This window comes from Podarcis liolepis (assembly GCF_965112155.1).
Source record: "Podarcis liolepis genome assembly, chromosome: 7".
Taxonomy (NCBI): domain Eukaryota; kingdom Metazoa; phylum Chordata; class Lepidosauria; order Squamata; family Lacertidae; genus Podarcis; species Podarcis liolepis.
The window spans coordinates 55,397,193-55,423,863 of NC_139561.1; the positions used below are offsets into that span (position 1 = coordinate 55,397,193).

The 26,671-nt window shown below is 47.1% G+C and overlaps 2 protein-coding genes across 3 annotated transcripts in view; one reads left to right on the forward strand and one right to left on the reverse strand.

The window, feature by feature from the left end:
- Window positions 1-26,671, forward strand: part of CNGB1 (cyclic nucleotide gated channel subunit beta 1) — a gene marked incomplete at its 5' end in the record, with an annotated part of 67,616 nt that overhangs the window by 10,448 nt on the left and 30,497 nt on the right. The window contains 11 exons of the mRNA XM_083512607.1: window positions 16,190-16,323; window positions 18,108-18,141; window positions 19,119-19,161; window positions 19,930-20,062; window positions 20,153-20,207; window positions 21,219-21,291; window positions 21,747-21,828; window positions 22,520-22,553; window positions 22,656-22,782; window positions 23,634-23,709; window positions 24,190-24,226. Of these exons, the coding sequence (XP_083368733.1) occupies window positions 16,190-16,323; window positions 18,108-18,141; window positions 19,119-19,161; window positions 19,930-20,062; window positions 20,153-20,207; window positions 21,219-21,291; window positions 21,747-21,828; window positions 22,520-22,553; window positions 22,656-22,782; window positions 23,634-23,709; window positions 24,190-24,226 (828 nt within the window). The remainder of the gene's footprint in view (window positions 1-16,189; window positions 16,324-18,107; window positions 18,142-19,118; window positions 19,162-19,929; window positions 20,063-20,152; window positions 20,208-21,218; window positions 21,292-21,746; window positions 21,829-22,519; window positions 22,554-22,655; window positions 22,783-23,633; window positions 23,710-24,189; window positions 24,227-26,671) is intronic.
- SPMIP8 (sperm microtubule inner protein 8) lies at window positions 3,491-11,227 on the reverse strand. Of its 2 annotated transcripts, none has more exons than XM_083513946.1 (8): window positions 11,001-11,227; window positions 8,724-8,948; window positions 8,090-8,151; window positions 6,570-6,744; window positions 5,709-5,770; window positions 4,766-4,830; window positions 4,641-4,673; window positions 3,491-3,612 (listed from the first exon to the last, which is right to left on the reverse strand). In XM_083513946.1, exons 2-8 carry the CDS (start codon window positions 8,944-8,946, stop codon window positions 3,582-3,584), a joined length of 651 nt encoding a protein of 216 aa, XP_083370072.1. In that variant the 5' UTR covers window positions 8,947-8,948; window positions 11,001-11,227; the 3' UTR covers window positions 3,491-3,581. The 2 variants fall into 2 exon arrangements, with proteins under 2 accessions (XP_083370072.1, XP_083370071.1); XM_083513945.1 differs by having other exon boundaries at window positions 11,076-11,225.

Consider the following 26,671-nt stretch of genomic DNA (forward strand, 5'->3'; position numbering starts at 1 on the left):
CCAAATAAAATTTCTGACTGAATTGAGATTTCAACCAAGGTCTACTTAGACTAAGTCCATTGCTAGCCACCAAACCCCACTACCACTGCTGTAGGGCTGGGTATTTGACCTGTAAGATGGTGGCTGGGTATTTTAAAAGTATTGATTAGCATCATGGAAACAACACAGGAAGACATCATCATCAACATTTTATTTTATTTCATATATGTCTGTCACTTTTCCAGGAACAAAGTTAAGCTCAAAGTAGCTCCCAACAATAAGCAAAACATTGCAAATAACATCCCAACAATAGTAAAGTATAATAACATAAAAATGCAGTAACATTGGGAAAGCAAGAATTAAGAAACGGCAGTCCAATACCAGCACATAATATGTAGATTTGATACCTTGTGCCAGTGGTTTTCAACCAGTGTGCTGAATGATGGTCAGGGGTGCCGCAGGCAACACTGGCCTCTGTTCCTCTTTCCTTCCCTTCCTCCCTCCTCTGATGCCCTCTCACGTCTCTGCCTCCCAAAGGCTTGCACAGCTGTTTGTTACAGTAGCTCTGGCTATAGCTGGCGAATGGTGCCTCTGGGACTGGCCAGGAGGTGCAGGAGCTGAGGCAGTCTCAGAATAAGCAAGCAGGCAGGCAAAGGAGCCTAGCCAGCCAGTCCTCCAGCCCTTGCTGTTGGGAATGGACAAACAAGTCCCAGGCGCCTGTGGGGCAGTGTGAGGAGGTACCTCTCTTTAGGGCAGGGGCAGCAGCAGTGGCTGCCCAGAGGACTCCCAAGGAGAGGGGAGAGGAGAAGAGGCTGAGGGGAAACTCTACAAGGGAGGGTGTTCAAAAAAGGGCGAGAGGCTGCCAGCTCTGTAGGCAAGGGGTGACATAACTTTCCCCCCCCCAAAGATATTTATTAAAGTTTTTAAAATATAACAATGAAAATGAAAAATAAAAAGAAACAAAATACAACATAAAAACAATTAAAAAACAAATAATTTTCAATAACATATCTTCCTTACGCTTATTTCCCCAGACCTCCTCATACCTCCCTTTGTATTCCACTTCAATTTGTTAATTCAGCAAATCCTTACCATTAAGCTTTTACCCATTTGTAAACCTTTTTTTTCGTATCTCCTAAAGCATTACAGCTGGAAACCCCTTAGTTTCTATCCAACATCCTTCTAACATTCAACAATTTTACAATATTTCTGTAAATAGTCTTTAAATTTCTTCCAGTCTTCTTTCACCAACTCTTCTCCCTGGTAAGGGGTGACATAACTAGGCTCCTGAGCCCCACAGGGGTACCGCAGAAAGAATGTACAGTAGTTAGTCAAGGGAATCATGGACTCAAAAAGGTTGAAAACCTCTGCCTTATGTTAATGACAACCTTCTCTGCCCCTTCCCCTAGGGAGGAAGAGTTTGGAAGAGCATCCATAGGGCTCCCATTTCCCACTTTATCCTCTCTACAGCTGCCTCAGCCAACTTGCAGTTGTGGTCCAAACATCTGGAGGTCACCAGGCTGGACAAGTGGCCCATGCCGCTAATGACTGCTTGCATTCCACTTGGAAGAAACCTGCAGCTGTAGCAGGTAAACAGTGGGAAAGCTTTTATCCTTTGCTGACGCCAAGCTTGTAACCCTCACTGACTCACCCTTGCTAACAAATGGCACCACCATGACATTAAAAAGGGCAAGTTGCCATTGCACAGCAGCATTTGTGGAATATTTATTGTACAGTACATCATTATTGTGTTTAAACCCTGCCTTTTCCCCAGACTCAAGGTAGCTTACACAAATTAAAACAACACAGATAAAATACAAAAAGCTAAAAACATATAAAAGATAATTAAGAAGTAATTAAACCAAAAGAGAATTAAAGCAATACAAAAACAAACCCATTAAAATACAGTAAAAACCACACAGCACTATTAAAAGCCCTTTCCTTAAAAAACGGTTCCCAAAGGCTTGTCAGGATAAAAAAGGGCTTCACTTGCCAGATGGACAACAAAGAGAGCCAGTCTAGCTTCTCTAGGAAGGGAGTCCCAAAGTCTGGGAGGAGCCACTGAGAAGGCCTTTCCTGTGTCCCCACCAAGTGTGCCAGTGCGGGTGGTGGGGCTGAGAGAAGGGCCTCCCCTGAAGATCTCAGAGCCTGGACAGGGTCTTATGGGAGAATATGGTCCTTCAGATAGCCTGGGCCTAAGCCATATTGCTCTGTTTATCCCAGTTTTTGGATGAAGACTGTTTTCCAAAGTGGTATCCATGTGCTGGGCTGATACTTCCTTGGGCAGAGAGTTGCTGCAGCAACCAGTCCAACAGCCCTCTGCCCCCTGGCCAAGGGCAGCAGCCAGAGGATGCTTCACCTCCCTTCTGTGGCCCGAGGGCAATCTTGGTGAAAAGACTAGGCAGGGAGCTGACCAGCATGCCAACTCTACTTGCTGTGGCTTATACTGGTATCACCAGTGAGGACATGAAGTGTTCTCTGGGAAGGGAGGGGGATCACTTTCTGAGGATGCCTCATTCTTCTAGCCTACCATGACAAAACAAAAACCAGAAGCTCCTGCAGGCCCCATCCAGCACCTGCCTGGGGTGTTCTGTGGGCTCGCAATGCGCAGGCCCCTTGTACTTCCTCCCACTGCAAAATGTTGAACATTCCAAGCCATCCTGGGAACTGGCTGAGGTATGTTTGTAAGTAAGCATGCCTCTTAGCCCTGTGGAGGCTGAAGGCATCAGCTGGGGGCAGTGGCGTTGGCCCGAGGTCTCCTGCTCCACTTGCATTGCCAGGATGAAGTAAGGGGAGCCAGGAGGAGGGATGAAGGAGCCCTCCTGCTTCCTTCTCCCTCTTGGGAGTGCAGCCAGGCTGCTGCCAAGTCAGCCTGCACCACCCTTTGCACTGGCTCCCTGTATTTGTCCTTTGGGCACAGGTGAAGGTTAGACTAACTGACTTTGTGTGATGGAGCCCTTCAGGGTTGGGCTGTACAGAGGCCAGAAATCGCCTCCCCTCACTTCTAACATCACAACAGAACCACTCCATATAGCACTGAGACTGCAAACTGGGGGATAGGAGCTACAAAGAGACGTTCCCATCTGCTCCCCCTTCCTGTCCTTTACCTCAAAAAATGCATCCCCTACCAGGTAGTAGTGCTCTCTCTGAACCCGAAAGTTCTGTAATCAGGGACTTCAATGGACCACCCATTCTCTGGCCCCTGGCAGTGCTTTCCCTTTTAAGTCCCACTATTCATTTTGTTGCAGCAATATATTGAAAAGCTCTGGAGCAAAAGGTTTGATGGCTGCAAAGAACCAAAGATGGCACCTCCTGCATCTGGTAAGACATGCTCAGTGAATGCTGGCCAGCAGTCTCTTCGTTGTGAACCACTTTGCTGTAGCATGCTGGGAAGAAGGCCAAGGCAGTTTTGGGGTGGGGGGAACTAGCTATCCTTGCTGCTCCCCTCCTGTTTCCTCATCCCCCACTTTGAAGTGTATTTTATTTGACCAGGAAACGCCTTCTCTGCACCTTCCTTGTTGAACCAATAGCATTTATTCCTTGTGGATGTTCAAAAGCTGAAGGAGAAGATTCATGTGGCTTCTTTTTCTGTGGCCTGTCTCCTAGCGCCAGGGTTGGAGATAGTGAGAGCGGCTAGAAAGCAACAGAAGAGACCATTTCATATATCCACAATCAGTTATTTTGAAATCAGAGTCACCCAAGGTCAGATCTCTTGAGCTGGGAGCATTGGTGCTGCTTCCTGGGCCATTAGTTGACTTGGGGGTGGTGTACAAAGAGTCTTGTCCAGCCTTGCCCAACTTGGTGACCTCTAGGTGTTTGGGCTACAACTCCCATAGTGGCCATAGTGATTGGGGATTGTGGGACCTAGATTGTACTTGGAGGGTATCAGGTTGGGGACAGTTGGTGGTGGTTGGTTTTGCGTTCTGAATTCCCATCTTTGAATTCCCGATTCCACTGTCCATCCAGTGTACTAAAATGACTCTTCCCTGCTGAATGAAAATCTAGTGCAAGTTGTACTCTCAGCAACCACTGTCCTTTTCTATACATTCATTTACTGTGTCATAAAAGCACCATTCTTTGAGGGGTGTTATTCATACACATTGAAAACCTTTTCCTGTAAGAAAAGCCTGCTGGATCAGGCCAATGGCCCATCTAGCTGAACATCCTGGTCTCACAATGGCCAACCAGATGGCTGTGGGAATCCTGCAAGCAGGACCTGAGAACAAGAGCACTCTTCCCCACTCCTTCCAGCAACTGGTATTCTAAAGCACTACAGTACTGTCTCTGACCATGGAGGCAGAGCAGCAGTATGGCTTGTAGCCATCAATAGCATTCTCTAACCTTCTTTAAAGTCATCTAAGTGGGTGGCCTTCACTGCCTTGTGAGTTCCATTGTGGTTCAAGTCACATCCAGTTTGGCCCCCAGATAACAAGGCTCTTCTTAATGAAAGCCATGTGTGAGCCTGAAGGCTTGCTCCAAAAAGAGCAAGATCAAAGTCTGCCCAGTTGACAATGAATTGGTTGTATCTGGCTCATGAGCATTGATGGCTGGCTAGCCTTCATTCAATAGCATGTGACTTTTCCCTCTCTCACACTGAATTGGGTAGGATTTAGGGTTTTTTTGGCCCCTTTTCTTCCTTTGGGGCCAGCAGAACCAGTTACCTGTGTGCTGATCCAAAGCTCCTGTAGGTATTGCTGCAACAGAACAAAAAGACGAGTTATTCAAGGGCTATGGGGAAGGTAATTGTTAACCCTAAGGGGATTTAGGTGCATGTGATGATACTTACACAGTGTTGTAAGGCATGGGCTTTGGTCCATATCTACTCAAACTTGGGTTCTGGTTGAGGCAATACTAGCATGAAACAGGGGAGAAAGATGATGCTTTAAGTTTTGAACTGAATCTTAAATCCAAGGTATGTGGGGGTGGAGTGCAGAACCTAACACAAAATATTGCATCTGTTCAGAGTACCAGCCACATCCTCTCTGGGGATGCTCTATTTCATTTTATTCCCTTCCCTACTCAGTTATCCATTCCCCCCACAACAGACCCTGTGGACTGGACACCCTGGATGCGAATGTGCCCTTCTTAGAAAGGTTAGAACCAAGAATCTTTTCCAGCCTGAGGACCACATTCTCTAGGGAGCAACCCTCTGGGGGCCTGTATGCCAGTAGTGGCCAGAGGCAGCAAGGGGCCAGAGGCAACAGTTGTGACTCTTAACCAGGCATAGGCAAACTTGGCCCTCCTGTTGTTTTGGGACTACAACTACCATAATCACTAGCTAACAGGACCAGTGGTTCAGGGATGATGGGAGTTGTAGTCTCAAAACATCTGGGAGGCCAAGTTTGCCTATGCCTGCTCTTAACCTTTGCCCAGCAGGGCTTTCTGCCAGCCACACAAACTGAGGTTTCTTTCTACACACACACTGCACTTCTCCCCGCCCCCATCTCTCCATTCTGCTTCCAAGCTAACAAAATTCATTTTCAGAGATTCAAGGATGCTTTCCAGCCAGGAAACGACCTGAGAAAGGGGCAGTGAGAGACATAGCTTGCAGAGAATCCCAGGGGCCAGAGAGAGGCAAAGGGGCCACATTCAGTCCCTGGTCCTGAGGTCCTTACTCCGCCACCCCAGGTTCAGAAATTCTCTCCAGGACATCCAGATAAAAGCTGCTTCAACCACTACCTCCCACTCCTCACCCCAAACATGCACACTAGAGAACAACAGTCTCTTACCCGCCAGGTCTGCGTGACGTCAGGTTTTAAGTACCTCACGGCATAACAGCTGAATCCAAGAACTGTGAAAGAAGCACAGAGGGCTTAATCTCCTGGTCTGCTTTGCCAGCTGTGGCTGATGCAGCTAAGTAGCCACAACTGCTTCCGGTGTGTTCCTATGTGCAGGCCCAGAGGGAAAGCTGGGAATGGCAGGGATTTGGCAAGGCTTGCTGTGCAAAAAGCAAGTGCCCCAACTCCTCCCTTCTGCACTGAGTGGATTCAGAATGAGAAAGTAAAGGAAGGTCAGGAGGGAGGCCAGAGTCAGTCCATGCAATGCTGGGGGTTGCTTTGGGATTCCTGCATTTGACAAAGCTCCCCATTCAGGAAAGGAACCTCACACTTCGCCACTCATAGGAAACCATTTGGACTGTTAGTAGCATGTCTCTGTGGCCAAGCATTGCCCGGGGGTGATGGGAGTTGTGGTGCAAAACTTCCAGAGGGCACCAGGTTGGAGATGGCTAATCCTAATCATTTCCACTGAAAGACACCAGGGATTGGTGCAAAGGCCCTCATAGTTCTTCTGCCTTCTAGTTCACAGAACCTTCTTTCTAATCACTCCTGGCTTGGGAACATTTTTTCACGACCGTTCTATGACCTGGCAAAATCACCATGTGGACAAAGCAAGATCATGGCAAGACCACAGGCTGGGAAGCACCTGGAGGAGTTTTAGGGGTTGATCCGAGACCTTGCCATGTACTTGACACCTCCCAAAGGCCACTCCCTGGGGAAGCTCTCACTTTGAGGAGCTGATCAGGCCAGCAAATGGCTGTGGTGCAACTTCCTGAAAGACCGAAGGATGCTGAAGGCAGCTGTACCTCCTACCTTTTTTGCTAAAGTTGGGCACCTTGAACTCTCCTGCGCTGGAGACAAAGCGAGACCAGTCGTCCATAGCCCTGGTGTAGCTGGGCCATTCCTCCTGGTTGGTGCTGGGCAAGAGAGGCGCCATCTTCCCTGCTCGGTACTTTTCAGTCAACGACTTGCCCAGCTCCGTCATACCCTGAGCAACGACAAAGTTACTACAAGGCGCCCCTGCAGTCGGACACAGCAGAGCACAGAAGAGTTTCCTGCTCTCAGTTTAGGGATCACATGTGGTGATGCCCTCCTCAATTTCTGAGGAGGAAATGTGTGCAGATCAGCTTCCCTCAGCCTGGTGGTCTCCAGCAGTTTTGGCCTACAAATCCCATAGGGGCTGGTGGGAGTTACAGACAGTCCAAAACAGCCAGAGGGCACCAGGTTGGGAAAGGCTGGCACAAAGCACGCAATGGGCAGTGGCACCAGGTAGATGGGCATTTGTGCCACTTGCCCCATGCAACCACCTCAGGCTTTGGGAGAGATAGTTAAGTGCAGCTGCATGTTTCTAGGAAGCATGTATGAACACACACTTTTTTCTGCATTGAAATGCATGTTCAGAATGCACTGATGTCTCCAAGGAGTAAGTATGACTTTTAGAAGACATCTGAAGGCAGCCCTGTATCAGGAGGTTTTTAATGTTTGATGTTTTAGTATGTTTTGATATACACTGTGAGCCGCCCAGAGTCGCTGGGGAAGCCCTGCCAGATGGGTGGGGTATAAACAATAAAATAATAATAATAATAATAATAATAATAATAATAATAATTATTATTATTATTATTATTATTATTATTATTATTATTTTAAGCCTCCTATCCTCCTTCCCCCAAACACACACCTGGATGCAGAGAAGTTGCTTCCTATAGAGAAGCAGCAGCTCATCCAGGCTCTATGGAACTCACTTCCACAGGAGGCTGGAATGGTCACTGACTTAGATGACTTTAAAAGAGGATTAAGACTAATTCATGGAGGGAAAGGGCTATCAATGGCTACTAGAATAGCCATGATGTCTGCCTCCACAGCTGAAGGAAGCAATGCTTCTGAAGTTGCTGGAAATCACAGGAGAGGAGTGTTCCTATGCTCATGTTCCGCTCACTGGTTTCCCATAGGCATCTGGTTGGCCACCGTGATCCAGCTGAAGGCTCTTCTTATGATCTTAAGTTAAGGACTGTGCTTTGCTCAAAAAAGCAAATGGGGTGGGGATGGGCGTAATGCACAGGCCACTGAAGGGGCGGCCAGTTAAGGTGGTCGGATGTAAAACTGTAGAGGGCTCGTCCACCTTTCATAGTTGTGTGGAAGAGGGAATTACAGCAGGTGAAGTATGCCATGCAAGCAGCATCTGCTGGAATCCCTCCTTGATCCAACTATGAGAACCTTAGGAGTCCTCTCCCTCACCTGGCCACCCAACACTCTGCAGAGATGGATGGACCACAGGATGACAGCGACAGCAACAACAGCAGCAGCAGCAGCATTTGATGGAAGTGACTCACCAGGGATGGGAGGCGTTGGGTGGGCACTCCAGCCAAGGTGAACGTTGCATTTTCAAAATCATCTTGGGGGGAGGGGAAACAAACAAGATGAGTCAGAGATGTCAAGATTACCTGCCCCATCCCAGCTGGCCAAGGGCCCTGCCTCTCTAAAAATGTCAAGTGAATTGCAGAACGTGCCACTACACCAGAATCCTGGTTTTGGTTTTATAATACAGTATGCAAGTTTCTGGTCCTCATCACCTTGATGCATAGGTGGACTGAAGGGGAAAGAGAACAGCCCCTGAGGTTTCTAAGTGGATCTGAACCTGAGGTGCCTGCCACTCACTGCCTCCTGTGCTTCTCGCCTGCCACCACCTCCATCTCCTCCCTCCAGTGCGGCTACATCCTCCTACCACCTGCTTCTCTCCAGCCTCTTCCCTCTCCTCCTCTGCCACCTTCAGCGTGCCAGGGCTTCTGCAGGCTGCTTCCAGATGGTGGCAGCAGCAGAAGTTTTTTGCCGCAAGTGGTGAAACATCCTGGGCCAGCCCTGTACTCACACAACACCACAAGCAGAACAAACTCGGGTCTGGAGTTCAATGCTCAGTCCCCAACCTGGCTTGGCTCTCAATACCAATGAGCCATCTGCCCCAGTTACCTTTGCAGCAAGTGGTGGTTGTCCTGCAATGCTCGTCTGTGAGCTTGAAGGCTGCGGTGTCCATATCCATCTGCCTTAGCGTCGGCAAGCGGGGGTGATAGATGTGATGCTTCACTCCAGACAGCATGACTTTTCTGGGCTCCAGCGGGATGAGGGCTGCCGGAGAGGCGTAGACAGGAGGAGCATCTTGAGGACAGAGGGTCAAATCCAGCATTTGGGCCATTGCTGCAAAATTAGCCAGAGGAAAGGGAAAGGGGAGTTACCACCTTGCCCATGCTGTCCTCCATCCCTCCAGCAGAAACTCTTCCTTGAACTGGAGTTATCTTTGAGCTCACTGTTTGAAGGAGTGGCCTCCTCTTACCAGTGGAAAATGTGGGGGGCAATATTTTTATTCACCAAAATGTCTTGGGCCAGCCCTGGGCATTCTTCTGAGCAAAGGTCATGCATAAGACTGGTTTGCAAAGGTCCTCAGGCTGGGATGTGAGCCATCAAGCTCCCAGAGGACACTGAACACTAGGAGGATGACAAAAGTCTTCTGACTTGTTCATAATCCCTTCCCCTTCCATGCAAAATTATGAAGAAGAATTTTCCAGGACTTAGAAATGGTTTGAATGCATAACTGCTGTGATCAGGCCACTGGAATTCATGCAGATCAGGGGTGACTGACCTTCCAGCCCAGGGATCTGATCAAGCACATTTTTCTGGTTCCCCTAAGACCCAGTAGCAAATCTTGAGGTCTCAGATCTTGCTTTCCATTCTATGCAATAGTTGCAGAGCCCCTTGCAGCGCCCCCCGAGGCTCCGTGCCCAGTGTAACCAAACAGGTCATGTTCCCCTAAATCTGCCTCTGCAAGACCCCACCAATTTTGGCAGTCATTGTACAATGGATTTAAAAAATAATAATTAACAGCGTAGGTGTTGGCAGAGAGCTTGAAACCTGGTTAGCAGCTATGGACTATGTCTTCTATCAGCCAGTAGGGTTTAAAGGCACTTAGGCTTCTGGGAATTGTCATCTAGAACTGCTGGGTGGCACCATGTTGGGGAAAGCTAGTTTAAATTAAGTTACGTTTCCAAGCTGGGATGTAACAGAGACCTGTGATGAGCCTAAATCAAAAGTGTTTGCTTTCCATCTCCTCTGACATGCACAAAGAGAGGGGAGCATGTGAATGTGAGCCTATAGCTTCCCATGGTTCATGGAATGCTGACATCCAAACTGATCCTGTGCTTGCTGTGTCTCAGAGCAGCAGAAGGAACAGAGGTGCAAAGGGCTGTATAGAAATGCTGGAGGTTGCTGGGGGAGGAAGTTCCTCAGGAAACAAAAGAGCTGCCTTAGGAGTGAACTTCCTCTCTACGTTTGCAAGGACTATAGCGGCTACAGCTTCCCAGCTCACAGGGACACACGCAAGCAACATGTGTCTTTTATCAAATGTGTCAGAACAAGCAGGGCTCTGCAGGTCCCATTTCCTGCTTCCTGTGGAAGAAATTCAAGGCAGCCTTCAAAAGCAGCATAGAAAATGTCTTTCCTCCGACTCCATTCACTCAGGACCTGCCAGGCGGCTGTCACAGTTGCAGGATTTGCAGCTCTGCATCACTCTTCCATCCCCGCCTCACAACTGCTATTGTGCTGCCCTTTCTATTGAATTATCATCCTTCCCCACCCCCAATCTGGCAGGCCTACCGGTATTTAAGCAGGCTTATTGATTGCCGATAGACTTGCTTCAAAGAGAGTCTCCTGTGCAATGCTAAGCAAGTGCCTCCTCTCACAGAGTTCCAGCGACGAAAAAGCCCCCACGGGGCCTGCCTCAGGGCTGGAGGGCAGGCAGTGTGGCACACACAGCTCTGCCTTTCAGACCATGTCACTGCCACTCTGTCTGCCCCCTGAGGCACCTGCCTCGCTCTCCCTAAAGATGGGGGTGAGCTGGCAACCAGAGTGGTTTAGGGAGAAAGCCACTGAGCTCTAGAAGATGAAGATTCCTCCTGGTAGCAGTGCCAGTCTCCTTCAGGTGCTCTCTAAGGTGTCCTGCCCATGGCTCATGGAGGACAGTCTTTTGTCTGAAGGACTCTCTGACCCAAGTCTGGTTGAAGATCAAGAGCCCTTGGAAGGGAGAAGTGTGTGCGTTTTCCACCAGCAGCTAGGACCCCCACCGCAAACTGAGTGGACACAGAGGGCTCCTTGTCTTCCCCCACACCAAAAGATGCATTTTTATTCAACTTACAGCATTTATTTCTAAATTTGCTTCTATGCATGTCAATTAGCAAATGCAAATATAATGCAAACCTGTCTCTTCTTTGCATGAGGGGCCGCTGAAGCACCCTCACACCCGCAAGTCCGCAAGAAAAGGGAAAGGAATACCTCATCCAAGGGGAGACCTGCTTTCTTCTCTCAACTTGTTTCCTGTCGCAGGGCTGAGGGCTCACTTGCCCCTTCAGACATTCTTTGTATTGACCCCCAATTCTCCATGGCAACGGGAAGCCAATACCCCAAGGAACAGTTGGGTGATGAGGGCAAGGTTGCTAGGTGACTAGAGCGATGTCACTGGAGTTACCTGGTAACGGGTGAGCTCCCCCATTCACCAGGGCTAAAAGAAGGAAGTGTCGTGCCTGAGGTTGTAGTATCTGCTGTGGCCACTAGCCGGCCTGTGCAGGAAAAGGCCAAGGAGAAGTTTTTAGACAAAAAGACCCACCCACCCTCTGTGCTGGTCCACGAGAAAAGGAATCAAGAAAAGAATTGAAAATAAAACTGCCAACGTAATAATGCCATTAGAAAAACCTATGATGTGACCACTTTTGGAATACTGTGTACACTTCTGGTCAGCTTACCGCAAAAAGGATGTTGCAGAGTTGAAAAAGGTTCAGAAAAGGGCAACCAAAACGATCAGGTGGATGGGGTGACTCCCCTATGAGGAAAGGCTGCAGCATTGGGGACTTTTTAGTTTATAAAGTTATACATGGCATGAAGAAAGTGGGTAGAACTCGTGGGTGGCTGGTAAAGCTGGCTGTTGGAAGATTCAGGACACAGTGCATAGTTAAAGTGTGGAACTCACTCCCAAAGGAGGCAGTGATGGCCACTGAAGTAGATGGATTAAAAGAGGATTAGACAAATTCATGGAGGAGAGGGCTTTCGGCAATTGCCACCCATGACAGCTGTGCTCAGCCTCCATGGTTGGAAGAGGCAATGCTTCTGAATACCACTTGGTGGAAACTATGTGAGGGAAAATGCTTTTGTGCCCAAATCCTGCTTTGCAGGTTTCCCATCCATCTGGCCACTGTGAGAACAGGATACTGGACTAGATGGGCCATTGGCCTCATCCAGAAGGCTCTTCTTACATCCTTAAGGGCTATAGCAGTTCAACGTTTCAATCCCCAATTGATTTCGTGCACCCTTCTTGTGTTGTTATGTAGGAGGCTGGGCAGTCAGAAATTGCTGCCTGGTGTCCACTTTCTACCCACAAACAGCAATAGAGAAAGCAGAGCACACCCACACTCCTAGCCTGTCAACTGCAGCCATTATTTGGAGATCCTTCCTCCCCCTCCCCCCCCCCCGCTGCCACACCAGCCTCCACCAGCTCAGTGGTGGTTGGTATCCAACAGGACTGGTGGGGCAGAAGGCAAGGAGACGAACAGCAGGGGGCACCAGAGCCAATGACGGGCAAAGCCAGAGTGAATGACAGGCAGCAAACTAATTCTGACATTGCCCCCAATCCCCTCCCTGATTAGCTCTGATTAGGGAAGAAGAAGCTGACAGTCAGGGCTACCCCCTGGAGTGGTTGTAAGAAGGCAGGCAAGTGGGGACTGGCTGAGGGCTGACAGAAGACAGTTGTTATTATTGGTAGTAGTAGTAGTAGTAGTAGTAGTAGTCGTACTAGTAGTACCCCACCCATCTGACTGGGTTGCCCCAGCCACTCCGGGAAGCTTTCAACAAGTATAAAAGCATAATAAAACTAGCAGGTGCCCTGCTAGTCCCAATGGACCAGCCTCCACCACACCAGACAGGAGGGCTCTGGCCTTCTGGTGCCTCCTTTTCACCCTCTCCCATCTCTACCAATCCCAGAGTGATTGCCTGCCCGCCAGCACAGCATGATGGAAGTTGTAGTGCAACCACATTTGGAGGGCACTACATTGGCGAAGTCTAACTTCGGGGTTTAGTCAGGGGTCAGCAAACTGTTTCAGCAGGGGGCCGGTCCACTGTCCCTCAGACCTTGTGGGGGGCCAGACTATATTTATTGGGGGAGGAATGAACGAATTCCTATGCCCCACAAAAACCCCATAGATGCATTTTAAATAAAAGGGCACATTCTACTCATGTAAAAACATGCTGATTCCTGGACCGTCTGCCGGCTGGATTGAGAAGGTGATTGGGCCGGATCTGGCCCCTGGTCCTTAGTTTGCCTACCCATTAAGCACAAATACCCTTTACAATAGCGGTGACAGCACATAAATAGATTTATGTTTAACTCTAAGCCATAACAAAACAAGGGATATTCAGAGCTAAGGTGCAATTTTAGTCCTTAGTTTTCTGAGGGCCAACGCAGCTAAGGGAAAACACAATGTAATAACATTTTGTTTGTTCTAAAAAATTGTCCTCTTCTTTGGTGATCATTCATAGCTGGGTAAGATTGTCTTCCATGACCACGGTCTTAACAGTGAGTCCATAAGTGACTGTGGAGGCCAATTCTGGATCCACATGTCCTTCCATAGTGGGGACATAGGTTTCTGGGTAGGAGTTGATCATGGTGAAGGTTTGCCAAATGTGCCTTCCTCTTAGCATGTTCTCCCTTTCGTCCTGAGTGTGAGTGTCTTCAAAGCCCATGACACCTTTGGTAAAGGCTGTTCTCCCATTGGAGCGCTCGCAGGTCAGTGTTTCCCAGTTCTCGGTGTTGGTTACTCATATGGCTGATCTCAGCAACCCTGAATAACTCTGGAACAGCTGATGAAGGGGGAGGAGGGAGAAATTCTACTAATCCAGCACAACTTGTTGGTGAATGCTAGACAGCAATCAGCAAACTTTTTCAGCAGGGGGCCAGTCCACTGTCCCTCAGACCTTGTGGGGGGCTGGACTATATTTTTTTGGGGGGGGGGGAAATGAACGAATTCCTATGCCCCACAAATAACCCAGTGATGCATTTTAAATAAAAGGACAAATTCTACTCATGTAAAAACATGTGGGCCGGATCTAGAAGGTGATTGGGCCAGATCTGGCCCCCAGGCTTTGGTTTGCCTACCCATGTGCTAGAGCAATAGTTTCCTAGCAACCAAGGTGTTAGCTGGGGAAAGGACATTTGGATGATCCAGGAAGAGACTTGCTACTACGGAATAACGTCATCTACACGATTCTTCCACATATGAGCAAGCCTGGTAAGGAGCAGGCCTATTCAAAGAGATTAGGGGCAGTAGAAAATCCTGTTAGCAGCACAGAGTCAGTGGGAAAGGGATCATCCTTTAATTGACAGCATCTGCAATGACACAATTAACTTGACTGGCCTCTGGCTCCCGCAGATCGGTCCTGAAGATTGAGAACCCACAACAGCTGCTTTTGGCAGTGATGTGTGAATGTTCAGTATACTCTTTGTCCAATGTTAGTAAGCCGCGAACGAGTCATATATGGAGCTTTGCCTGCAAAAGTGTGAATGTGGCTACATAAACATTAGCATCTTGGACTGCAGCGAAGTCATTCCCAGTCCCCCACTGGGCTTCAAGTCACATTTGTACATTGCGGTGCACACCAAAGAGATGTCTTCGCCTGATGCTCATTACCTGAGTTGTTTCCCTGCAAATGCAGCACCCCCTGGGCTCTAGTTCACGGAAGTTGTCATCTGAGCATGTGCAACAACAGCTGTCATCTGAACTACAACTTCCATTCTCAAATGGGACGGAAGCAGGTGTGAGGGAAGACACTTCAAACTGAGATTTCTCAAGAAGCAACAGGATAGATATGGGCTGTGGCCAATATCATGTGTGCTCACTTCAAACACCAGTGGTGGGAGTGTGCTAGAGTTAGGAGTCAACAGTAATGTGTACACAGCCTCTTGCTAGCTAAGCTCTTTCTGCTCCAGGGCAGATGTTCTCTCATTTGGGTGGTGCCTCGGGTTGGGCTGCTTTTCTCTCCTGGTTTTTAGAATAAAAAAATTCCTTCCAGTAGCACCTTAAAGACCAACTAAGTTAGTTCTTGGTATGAGCTTTCGTGTGCATGCACACTTCTTCAGATACACTGAAACAGAAGTTGCCAGATCCTTCTATATAGTGAGAAGGTGGGGAGGGGTGTTACTCAGAAGGGTGGTGGGAATGGGAGATAGGCAGATAGCTGAGAGAGCCTCTTGACGACTCTTAACGACTGTAATAGGTCTTACAGGAAAAGGCAAGGGGTGAGAAGGTGAGAAATGGCTTAGTTATGTATAGTGAGATAAGAATCCAATGTCTTTGTTCAGCCCGGGTCTTTTCATGGTTTTAAGTTTGGTAGAACTAACTTAGTTGGTCTTTAAGGTGCTACTGGAAGGAATTTTTTTATTTTGACTATGGCAGACCAACACGGCTACCTATCTACTACTGGTTTTTAGAACAACTCAGCCTCCCTAATCCAATTAGTTTACTGTGTTATCAGCTAATCCCTTTCCCAGCTTCTCAGAGGGTTGCATTGTAGCAGGATAGCCAAGGACCTTGTTCTAACTAGCAGCGACAATAGATGACAAGGGAAGCCTGCAACTCTTTCTGCTCTACCTACCTGCCCTCGGAGGAAGAACCACCCCCGGCATAAGAGGCAACAGGACCATGATGGCATCCACGACTCTTTAGCCTTTCTGCAGGTAATTTCAGTTTTCAGTGGGCTAGACTGAGCGGTTCAAAGTGGTTCTGTAAAGAACTGTGGTAGAGGACCTTCTTAGTATGTCAAATTTTCCTGAGTTAGTCCCCTAGCATCTCCAGGTAGGAGGTGAGGTAACATGTTTGGAAACCCAGAAAGCCACAGCGAGCCAGTTCTAGACAATCGGCAAGATGTTCCTGCAGATAAGGCAGCTTCCTATTGAATTAGAGAGCTAGGAGAGAATTTGCAGTAAGGCTTTGTTGCCTATTGAGGGTGCTATATGCTCAAAATGCTTAATAACTGCCGGCTTGTGTTTGGCTCCCTGTTTTGGCACTGATTGAATTGTTACTGTTGATGAAGTAAGGTGAGCTTGTTTGGGGAGAGGAGCCATAAAGCCATGTGCGTGTCTTTTTGTTGAAGCCCTGGGATCCATTCAACACATAAAAACAAGTGTTATTTCACACTTCCAGTGCATTTTCACTTTCCCCTTCACTTATCACAAAAAGTTTGATCTTCTGGGGGAAGTGGGTTTGTGGAGCAAGATCTCCCCATCAACTCTCATTGTGCAGCTTAAACATGTGAATTAGAAATGCCCACAGACTCTCCCAGTGGTATCTTTTGGGGCTTTTTTTCCCTGGCAAGAAGCAGTAATGAAATTCTGCCTTCTGCAGGTGGCAGGATGCTGGGCTGGATTGAGAAAGTCGTACCGCAACCTCCTGTCAGCTCCCCCATCGCTGTAGTAGTGGGGAAAGACACACAGGCTGACCAAATAGCTGTAGAAGCTGGGCCTGTATCTGCAAGGCAGGTGAGTGGACATCTCAAACGCATGCTGAGGGTGGGGTGGGGGCTTTGTACCAAGGCTGGCCCACTCATGAGGCAAGATGGGGAGATGGCCTCAGGTGGCAGGATTCACGGGGGCATCAGATCCTGATGTAGATCTTCCTTCCTCACTCATTTCCTCCCTGGTGGGGATGGGCGGGAGGCGCAATTTTGGCATGCGCCTCAGGTGCCAAAATGTCTTGGGCCAGTCTTGGACCATACTAATTCCATGGACTTTTGACATGTCACATTCCACCCTGGCAAACACAGGCTTGATCTTAAGGGTCAGCAGTGGGAATGGTGTGGTGAGAATGAGGTGAGGATTACTACAGGACAGCTGAGAATGGATCAGCAGCAGAGATGATCACACTTTGGGATGTTGTTTCAAGTGGGATCTGATGTGCTTTATGAAAACAAGAACAGCAACAACAATTTACAGAACAAAAGTGTTTGGCCACTGGCCATTGCTGAGAAAATTACTCAGAATTGAAAAGTGATAAAAGGAATAGAAAAAAACACACAGGACAAATCTTTTACCACGTGGCAATTTATTCAATACACAAATGATAATGGTCTTAAAGAAAAGCTCTCCAGAGCATTGTTGCAGATATGATTAGTGTGAACAGTACGGTCTGAACTACACTCTTTTTAAAAAAATTGTTTGCTATCTGTGACAGATGAGACGATTTATGTGCTGTCCCCTCACATAAGGTTTGGATAATCTGTGTGGGTTGATAAAGAAACAGTTACATTAATGTATAACCTGGTACCTGATGAGAGGTGTGGAAGAGAAGGATTAGAGATGTTATGCTATATGCTTGTAATACAAAATTATTACATTTATTGTAATAAATGAAAATTATTTAAAGGATAAAATTAAAACGAGCACACAACTGGAGTGTGCTATGCTCACCTTCTGCACCATTTATAAAATGAGCTTAACTCACCCTGCTGTGCTTTGGCTTTTCAACCAATCTAATTGTGTACACGAATGCAGCAGGTGGCAGAGTTGAGTCTTCCAAAGTACGCAGTGTAGATTGGAGGCTGTGTGTGTGTTTGGCAGAGATGCTTAGGAGGATGGTGTTACAAGAATGTCCCTGTTTACAACTGAGAAAATGTTGGCAGGTCTGCAGAGGGTTGAAGAGCTGATGTTACTTCCAGGCTACTTTTAGTTTTGTTAAGGCAGCTGCAGCTTTTGCAGCAAATGCAATTGTCCAAGGCAGCCTTCCTTCCCCAACGTGGTACACTCCAGAGGTTTCAGACTCTGCAACTCTCACCAACCCCAGACAGCACAGCTGTACGATGCTTGGGCTGGTGGAAGTATGGCTTTGCTGGCTGGGGCTGATGGGAGTTGTAGCTTGAAACATCTGGAGGGGAATGGCTGAGCTAATGTGATACACCTGGCTGCAGTGTAATATGATGCCAGCCCTTAAGAGCCTGCTGGATCAGACCAATGGCCCACCAAGTCTAGTAAGCTGTGCTCACAGTGGCCAATCTTAGGACAGCCCTTCCCTCTCTCATCCCTGAGTCCATCATTTACACAGCAACACAGTGAAATAAATTACAGAAAGGTGTGTGGAGGGCTTTGAGCCCTAGTCCAAAGGCTGATAAGATTAGATGGTTTGCTCATCAAGTAGGCAGAAGAGAACTAACTGGTTGGGCTTGAGTAAGATGCTTCCGGCTGATCTTCTCTACCGCCCTCTGGGTGCTATTTCACTGCCTGAGAGTTGTTCTCTGATTGTGGTTTCTTCTCTCTTGTGAATCCTCAAGCTGACAGAAAGGAGTCCCAGGAGTGTTGCAGAAGGTAAGAATTGGGGGTGATGGGGAGGGGAAAGAAGAGTACATGTGTATAATTGCTGGAGACAAGGCAGAGTTTGGATTACAAATTCTCAATGCTCCTTCAGGCAGCCTCTTTATTCAGCATTCATTTTGATTTGCTAGTGCAAAGCTCATGCAGATGTCCTGCCCTTACTGGGTATTCATTCTGATTTGCTTCCAGGGCAGTTATATGACAAGGAGCATTCAGCCTGGTTCACTTGTGGGGTGTTTACGTATTTTCCCATTAATAATTTGCTGACCGCATACTTCAATAAATGTCCCTGGCACTTCCCGAACTGCAAGAAGTCCTGTTTTGTTAGTAGATTTGTCGTGGGAGGGTGATGGAGAGCTCTAATCCACTAGGATGGCACAAATCTATGTTTGTGGTATGCGTTTGAATCCCTCCTGCAAATTACTGACAGGTGACCCACAGGTGGGTTCAGGCAGCTACTGCTTTTGGATGACATCTCTGCAAATGAAGCTGTAACTGCATTGCCTTGTTCGCTTAGAATCTACCTTGGTGACTTGACTCTGCCTCCAGAAGGCTTGCAAAGTGGGAGGGAGTTAGAATGAGTCTGGGGCACGCACACTATTTTTTGGGTTGTTACCTTCTCCTTGACCATACACCCCTTCACAATTCTGCACTGTTGGCCATCGTAACTACCTGTTGTGTCGCCAACATTTTCAGGCGCATCCTTGAACATTAAAAGTATGGGCAGTGTGCAAGGATGGCAGTAGAGGAGAGAGGTGCTGTGGAACCTCTGTGCACATTTCCAAACTTCAAGATCTCTTTTGAAAAGTTGCAAAAATGCAACCCTGTCCCTTAAGGAGGTGTCATGGGGGCATCACCAAAAAGGCTTCTGTGGCTGTAAATGTGATCCAGAGAAATCTTATATGCTCCTGGAAATGCAAGTAGCACCCAAGGATAATTTTAGCTTAAAGCTTGGCTTTTCCTCCATTTAGGGTTCAAAGAACATGCTCGTGATTCTGTCTCAACAACAGACAGGTACCTGCCATTCTTTGTTTCTCTCCCCCTTATTTTACACATGTACCATTTCCACCTGGGTTTCTTATGCTGAATTGCAGCTAAAAGTAATAGTAGGGGAAGGAGTCATCTGTCTGAAGCTTTCTAGCATACACTGAAAGGCTACTTTTTGAGGTGGTTTACTCAGAGGATGGTGGCAAACAGTACAAAGTGAGGCCTTCAGGGGTCTCCAGAACTGCCCCCTTGTAGAGATGCGTTGATTTTAGACCCTCAAGTCACCACTTTGGGTAAGGTGAGGAGGACTGTTAAGGCAGAAGACAAACCAGAGGCAAGTTTCATATCTGCATTACAGGCCAAAATGCCCCTAGTATTGGTTACAGAACCATAGTTCCAGGAGACAGCAGTTAAGATCCACATGCTGAGTTTGTGGATCTGGCTATATTCACATATGTTGGGAACTCTAGCATGGGTGAGAAGCCAGATCTAGGAATGATGGGATGGGGAGCCTAATTCCTTTCTCAGCCTTTTCAACACCTTCCCTCCTTCCCATGTGGCAGCTGTATCAAAGGCCCTGCTTTCTGCGATTCAGGGTGTGCTCATCTGAGTAGCACCCTTAAATGACTGGGTGGGTTTGTTTATATGTTTGGGGTGATAATGGGGGGCCCCCATTCCTTGCAGCTAGCTGCCTTCTGGGTGGGGAAATGTCTTGGCTCTGCTTCTGCTGTTAAGGTCTGGAAGGAAGGAAGCTTCTTTGTCCACTCCAGCCCTCCTCCTCCTCCTCCTTTGCAGCCCTGGCCGAGGAGTCCTCTCCTGGATATCTCAGGGCCTGGAGAAGGTGATGCCACAGCCGGCACAGAACTCTCCTGTCATGCTGCAAGCGGCTGCCAAAAGCTTTGAAGCTAGCATTGATATCCCAGATGTGGTGAGTAAGGGTGATCCAGTTTGATGGCAGTCTTGCTTTCATCCTGAAATGTTTTCAATGGTGAAATTTATTTTTTTGGTCTGTGTTCAGACAGAAGTCCAGAGCATAGAGGAGGAGAAAGAGGAAGAGGAAGAGGAAGAAATAGGTAAAGTGCTTGTGTATGTTTGTGTGTCCCCCGCCTGTGAGTGGGCACTGAAGTGTGTTCCCTGACATGATGTATAGAGGGGTAAAGGTAAAGGGACCCCTGACAGTTAAGTCCAGTCGCAGATGGCTCTGGGGTTGTGGCACTCATCTCGCTTTACAGGCCAAGGGAGCTGGCATTTGTCCGCAGACAGTTTTCTGGGTCATGTCGCCAGCATGACTAAGCCCCTTATGGCGCAAAGGAACACCGAAACCAGAGCAGCGCACGAAAACGCTCTTTACCTTCCCACCGGAGCAGTACCTATTTATCTACTTGCACTTTTTGGCATGTTCTCAAACTGCTAGGTTGGCAGGAGCTGGGACCAAGCAATGGGAGCTCACCCCTTTGCGGGGATTTGAACCGCCGACCTTCTGATCGGCAGGCCCAAGAGGCTCAGTGGTTTAGACCACAGTGCCACCAGCCCCCATAGAGGGGTAAGTTGCCTGTAAATAATTGACCAGCATGAGGGGCCCCCTATTCAATCATAGCTGTGCAGTTCCTCATATCTTTAATACTCCGCAGAGTTCCTCTTATCTGTCCCTCAGGTATTCACAGCAGCTCCTGCCATTAAGTCAACGATTTAAGAATCCTCCTTAAACTGGACACTGGGTAGGATTGCAGCAACAGGAAAGGGAATGTTTAATCACACACACACCCCACACACTGAATGTCATGATGAATGTCTTCCTCTAACAATAAGGACCAGGGAAAGGGGGACTTAATATTTTTAATTTTGCTTTATTTGTTTCTATAGTAAGATGCGAATAAAAATATATCTATGCAGTGTACAAACATAATTTAAATCCAATAGCAACAACAACAAAACACAGCAAAATACATTGATGGAAGAGAAGTGGAAAATGAGTTATCTGATACGAAGGTTATAGAAATGATAATCTGGCCCTTTCCAGCAGACGGTGCGAAAGTATCTTCTTTTCCAATCCCCTGTTCTCTCATTTCCCCTATTTCCACCAGTGTCTGTGATTGATGAAGAAGAGGAGCAGAATGAACTGTACTTCAGCTCAGACAACAACGCCCCGGATAAAATGTAAGTTTTCCCAAACCCACCACGTATTTTGAACTTTGCCTGTGCTTGAATCCTAAAAACATTATACAGAAGTAGAAATTTCAAGGTGGAGAGTCTGAAGATGAAGCTTCTTAGTAGGAACCCCTCCCTGAAGGAGCAGTTTGGAGCGCCGTTTATGCACCTTTAGCTATGCCGCCACTTTGCTGGGAATGCACAGAAATGCTCTATGATCTAATCTATGTACTAACTAGCACTTGTGCAATGTTTGACTGCAATTTCCCACAGAAACAGGATGAAGGGAACCACAGGGGGGATCTTCTTTGTGTATTCCTTTTAGTTCTATAATGTGGACACACACAAAAACACACTCTCTCTAAATGTGTCTTGCTGTAGCTGTGATGATAGTTTTATTGTGGACTAGTAAGATGAACAATCGTAATAATGTGTTCCTTTTCTCTTTATCTCTTTCTTTGAAGTGGTGGGAAAAAAGTGATCACTTGGATTTGGGAAGGATTTGGGAAAATGATGCCTCAACCTGAAAACATGAAAAAGACGGAGGTAAGTGCAGACAAGGCAGAGAAGCAATAGGAAAACAAATAAAAGGCAAGTGTTATTTCATTTAAACAAAATTCATGGAGGCTGCAAAATAATACTTTGCTGGGACCACCCAAGGCGGTGTGTGAGATTTTGGCGTACACAAAACTCTTCCTCTGGTTGGTGTGTGTGAGAGAGTGGGTTTTGGTTTTGTTTTTTTAAAAAATAGTATATAATGAAGTTTGCTTTCAGTTGCTTGGGCTCCACAAAATAATTAAGCTGGGCTGAATTGTTGCAGAAGCTCCCAAATGCTGTAGAATTCATTCATTCGTTTGAATTTATACCTATAGGTTTTTAATTTTATAGGGAGGCTCTCCTAGTACCTTCATTACATATCTTTAGATGCCAGGCAAAAAGATTTCTCCATAACAAGGTTTTTGCCTGATAAACAATCAATGGACTTCCAAATGTTTTTGTGGGAAGGTGGCTATTGGCTTGTTTTTGTTTTATGTATTTGGAGTTCTCATTTTATCTTTTTACGTTGTGAACTGCCCTGTGATCTTTGGATGAAGGATGCTTTTCTCTGAACTGCAGGCTCCTCCCTACCTGCCACTTGCTGCCTTTTTCTACTCCTTTGCAAAAGCCTGTGAGGGAGCAGAGCTGGCATTCATAATACAGGTTCCTCTTTTTGCTTTCTCTCCATTTGTGCTACCAGGTAGGGACCCCAGGAGACCAAGCTGCACACCGGGGTGAGTGACTGGCCTTGGGGTGCCCTAGTGATTCGGCTGCAGGCTCTTGCAGGAAGGATGCAAATTTCATTCTCCAACTCTCCCCCTCCCACCCCCTCACAGCACAGAAAGGGAGTTTACCTGCCAGCCCTCTCAGTGAACCAGGGACGAAGCACCGGGCCTCGACTGACAGCCTGTCCACTCGGAGCCTCTCTCTCTTTCCTCGAACACTTGGCGGTGATGGGACCAGGTCAGTGTGCAGAGCAGCCTTGCTTGGCCAGCTGGATCCAGCAATTCAGGTGCTTCTAAATGCTTTGCATGGCATTGGAGAACAGCAATCAGATATTGTAGAGTTGGAAAAGGTTTGGGAAAAGGCAACCAAAAAAATCAAAGAGGATGGAACGACTCCCCTATGAAGAAAAGTTGCAGTGTTTGGGGCTTTTTACTTTAGAGGAAGAGGTGACACGATAGATGTTTAGAAAATGATGTACGATCTGGAGAAAGCAGATAGAGGGAAGTTTTCCTCCTTCTCTCATAACTCTAGAATTCGTGAAGCTGAAGGTTTGAAAATTCAGGGCAGATAAAAGAAAGTGATTCTTTACCACACAGTTAAACTATGGAACTCACTTCCACAGGGGGCAGTGATGGCCACCAATTTGGATGGCTTTAAAAGAGGATTTGATAAATTCATGGAGGATAAGGCTACTTATTTACTGTCAGAGACAGTATATCTTTCTGAATACCAGTTGCTGGAAACCCAGGAGAGTGCCTGTGTGTTCATGTCCTGCTTGAGGGTTTCTTACAGGCATCTGATGGACCACTGTGAGATCAGGATGCTGGACTAGATGGGCCATTGGTCTCATCCAGCAGACTCATCTTATGATCTTATGTTTTGGCTTTGTCGGGTCACCTCACTGAAGAAGAGAAGACTTCATGACTGAGGCCCTGAGATTCTGGACTTGGATGTGGCTCCTACTGGCTGAGTGTCAGATGACACATTCCTCGGAGGTGTTGGGTCTGTTGCAAGGGCTCTTCAGAGAGCTGTTGGTCCCCCACAAATTGTGAGTGTGGTTCTAATAAGGATCTTCTTCTGACCAACAGTGTTATTGACTGGTTTGTTCAAGGACTGGAGAAAGTGATGCCACAGCCTGTGACCAAAGGGAAGGAAGATGGACAGGTGAGGAAGGGTCTATTGGGTACCCTTTTTAATGTTCCAGTGGTGGACCAGTTTCTTCTTTTGCTGCTCCAGTGCTGTGTCCCAAATCATTCTGGGTAGGTAAAATGAAATGGGGGTGGAATTAAATTCAACGGTGATCTGAGTTACTGAGCAGGATATCAGTTTTGGAGATTACATTAATTTAGGATGACTTTTTTATAGAGATGATTTAGGGGGTAATGGGTTCTGCCCCTCCCAATTTAACCCTCTTAATCACTTGTGAGATTATGCTGAGAGGTGGTGACTGCCCCAAGGTCACCCAGTGAGCTTTACAACTGAGTGGAGCTTTCAGCCCTGGTCTCTCAAGGTTGTAGTCTGACACACTACACCACACTTGAGAGAGGATGGTTTTGAACCTCTTTTAGGAGCTGATGGAGCAGGCAGATATGAGAGAGAAGAACCTGCCCCTTGACGTCACACTTTGTTTTCTCTTCCCAACAGAGTGCAGAAGTTGCAGACCTGGGCCCAGGGCAAGCAAGTAAGTCATAATGAGTCATTTTCCATGATGCTGTTCAGGAGGCAGCTTTTCTTAGCCATTTCTTCTCAGAGGGTTGGTCACAGGTGGGCTTCTACCCCTCAGATCCAAGCAGCTTCATTTATGATGTACCTTAACATAGCTTGGGGTGGGCATTTAAACTTGCCTTTGAGGATAGCAGAGGGAATGAAGTTGAGAAGTTCCTTTGAATGCTCCCTTATTATGTGTGAGGCAGATCTTTGCCAACCTGGTTCCCTCTGGATGTTTTGGGCCACATCTTTCCATCCTACCCAGCATCATACAGCCATGCCCTCTGTGGGAATGTTCAGGGTGGCAGGAGAGGATATACTGTTTATTAATATCCTTCCTAACTTGTGCTAGCAAGTTCTTTTACTTAGCAGAGTTTACTTTCCCCTTCTTGTGCACAGCAGAAAACTAGCTGCAAACTCGTGTGAGTTTAAGACAATACGCAATTCAATCTGGCTTGTCCAGATTGCAATGTGTTCTAATATTTTCCTGGTGAGACCCCTTGAATCCCTCCTAAAAGAATAAAGACACCACAGTCTTATTCATAAGCAATAAAAAGAAAGTTTACTCACAATCAGGCAGAGCACAGTGTGATCCCTGAAGGCAGGCTTTAGGCTTAAAGTTGCAAACAGGTTTATCCAATAAGGGAGATGACCTGAGGGACTGCTTGGCTGGCAGCCAGCAGTTCATTCCAGGAAGTTCACAGGATGAAAAGAAGATGGAAAAGAGAGAGGGTGGCAGCATGCCTTGTCCTTTTGCCAGGTCTGGAAAGGTCACGCCCACCCACTAGTCACATGCAAGGAAGGATGCTCCAGCCCAGGAGGAACAGGAAGTTTCGACTGGCTGGACCAAACATTCCCTTGCTTGTCCACTCTAGCAAAACAAGGAATGTTGTATTTGACTGCTCCCAGTGGATTACACCCCACACCCTCAATGAGTGATGGGAGTTGTAGTTCAAAACAACTGGAGGACACCAGGTTGAAGAAGGCTACTGTAATGACATTTGGTGAGTGCTGAATGAATGTTTCTGAATGGTGCCTTGTATGAGGAAGTTCTGTTAGCATCCTGGGGACTTTGCAGTGGGTGGGTGCCTTTTCATGCTGCTGATAACTGCAGCTGTTGATGTTTGCCGTGGATAATTGTTTGCTCAGCACCTCTCCCAGTTTATTTCTATGACCAGGTTGGAAGGGGGCATGCAATTGTATGGCTTGAATCAAATGTTAGACTACCTCTCCAGCCCTCTGCAGGATGACAAGCCTTCTGTGCTTCGCAGGTCAGGGATTGGAGGATCCAAACCAATTTCAGTGGCTGTTTAGCAAGCGTCCTGTTAATATGATTTTAGCATGTTGCTCACTGGCTTGGGTGCTGAGCTCCAGTGCATTTCTGTGGGCATGGAGAAGGGTAATACCATATATCTATATATGTATAAATTGTTCTCGAGTTTAGGAACCAAGGGACACAATATTTGTTGGCCACCTTCCAGGGGCCGCATGCTAATGCTGGATGAGGCCAAAGGCAAAACTAGGGGGAAAGTCAGGTTTCTCTACTCCCCCCCCCCCACATCTCTCCATCCTCGATACAGGCAAACAAGAGGCATTTTCACAGGTCAAGGAAACAAGTAAGTTAGTGAAAAGCACTTGGGAAGGGAGTGTAGCATAGCCTGGGGAAGTGGGTACAGGTAACCCACCAAGAACTGGAATTGCTCTTGGGGGCGGGAAGCTGAGGGTTTTTGTTTTGTTTTGTTTTGTTTTGCAGCATTTCAAATGGGTTTATGTTCCCTGTGAAAATATCAGACCCCTTCCATACCCCCAGTCCAAACTCTTTCCTTTAACTTCTTCTCCTTTTGTTTCAGGGAGCAAAGGGGCTTAAGTGCCTCTGAAACAAAGGGACACTGAAGATTTGAAGACTTCCTTTTCCAAAAAATGAAACCAACCTGAATTAGTGTGCATAATGCATCAGGAAGAAAAGACTTTGCACGTTTTGTTTTATTTTTTCTAAATTAAATAAAGGCTAGCTTTTAAAAGAGCAATCTGAACATGAGGTGGAGGCAGCCTTATTGCTTAGCTGGTCATGAAAGAAAAAGCAATGTCCTATGTGAATATCATAGGAACATAGAATTGTAGGGTTGGAAGGGACCCTGAGGGTCATCTAATCCAACCCCCTGCAAAGCCACAATCGCAACTAAAGCATCCATGACAGATGGTCGTCCAATGTCTGCTTAAAAACTTCCAATGAAGGAGAGTCCACCACCTTCTGTGGGAGTCTGTTCCACTGTCAAACAGCTCTTACCGCCAGAAAGTTCTTCCTGATGTTTAGTTGGAATCCCCTTTTTTGCAACTTCAGTTCATTGGTTTGGGTCCTACCATCCGGAGCAGGAGAAAATAAGCTTGCTTTATGGGAGGGACCTGACAGTATCCTTAG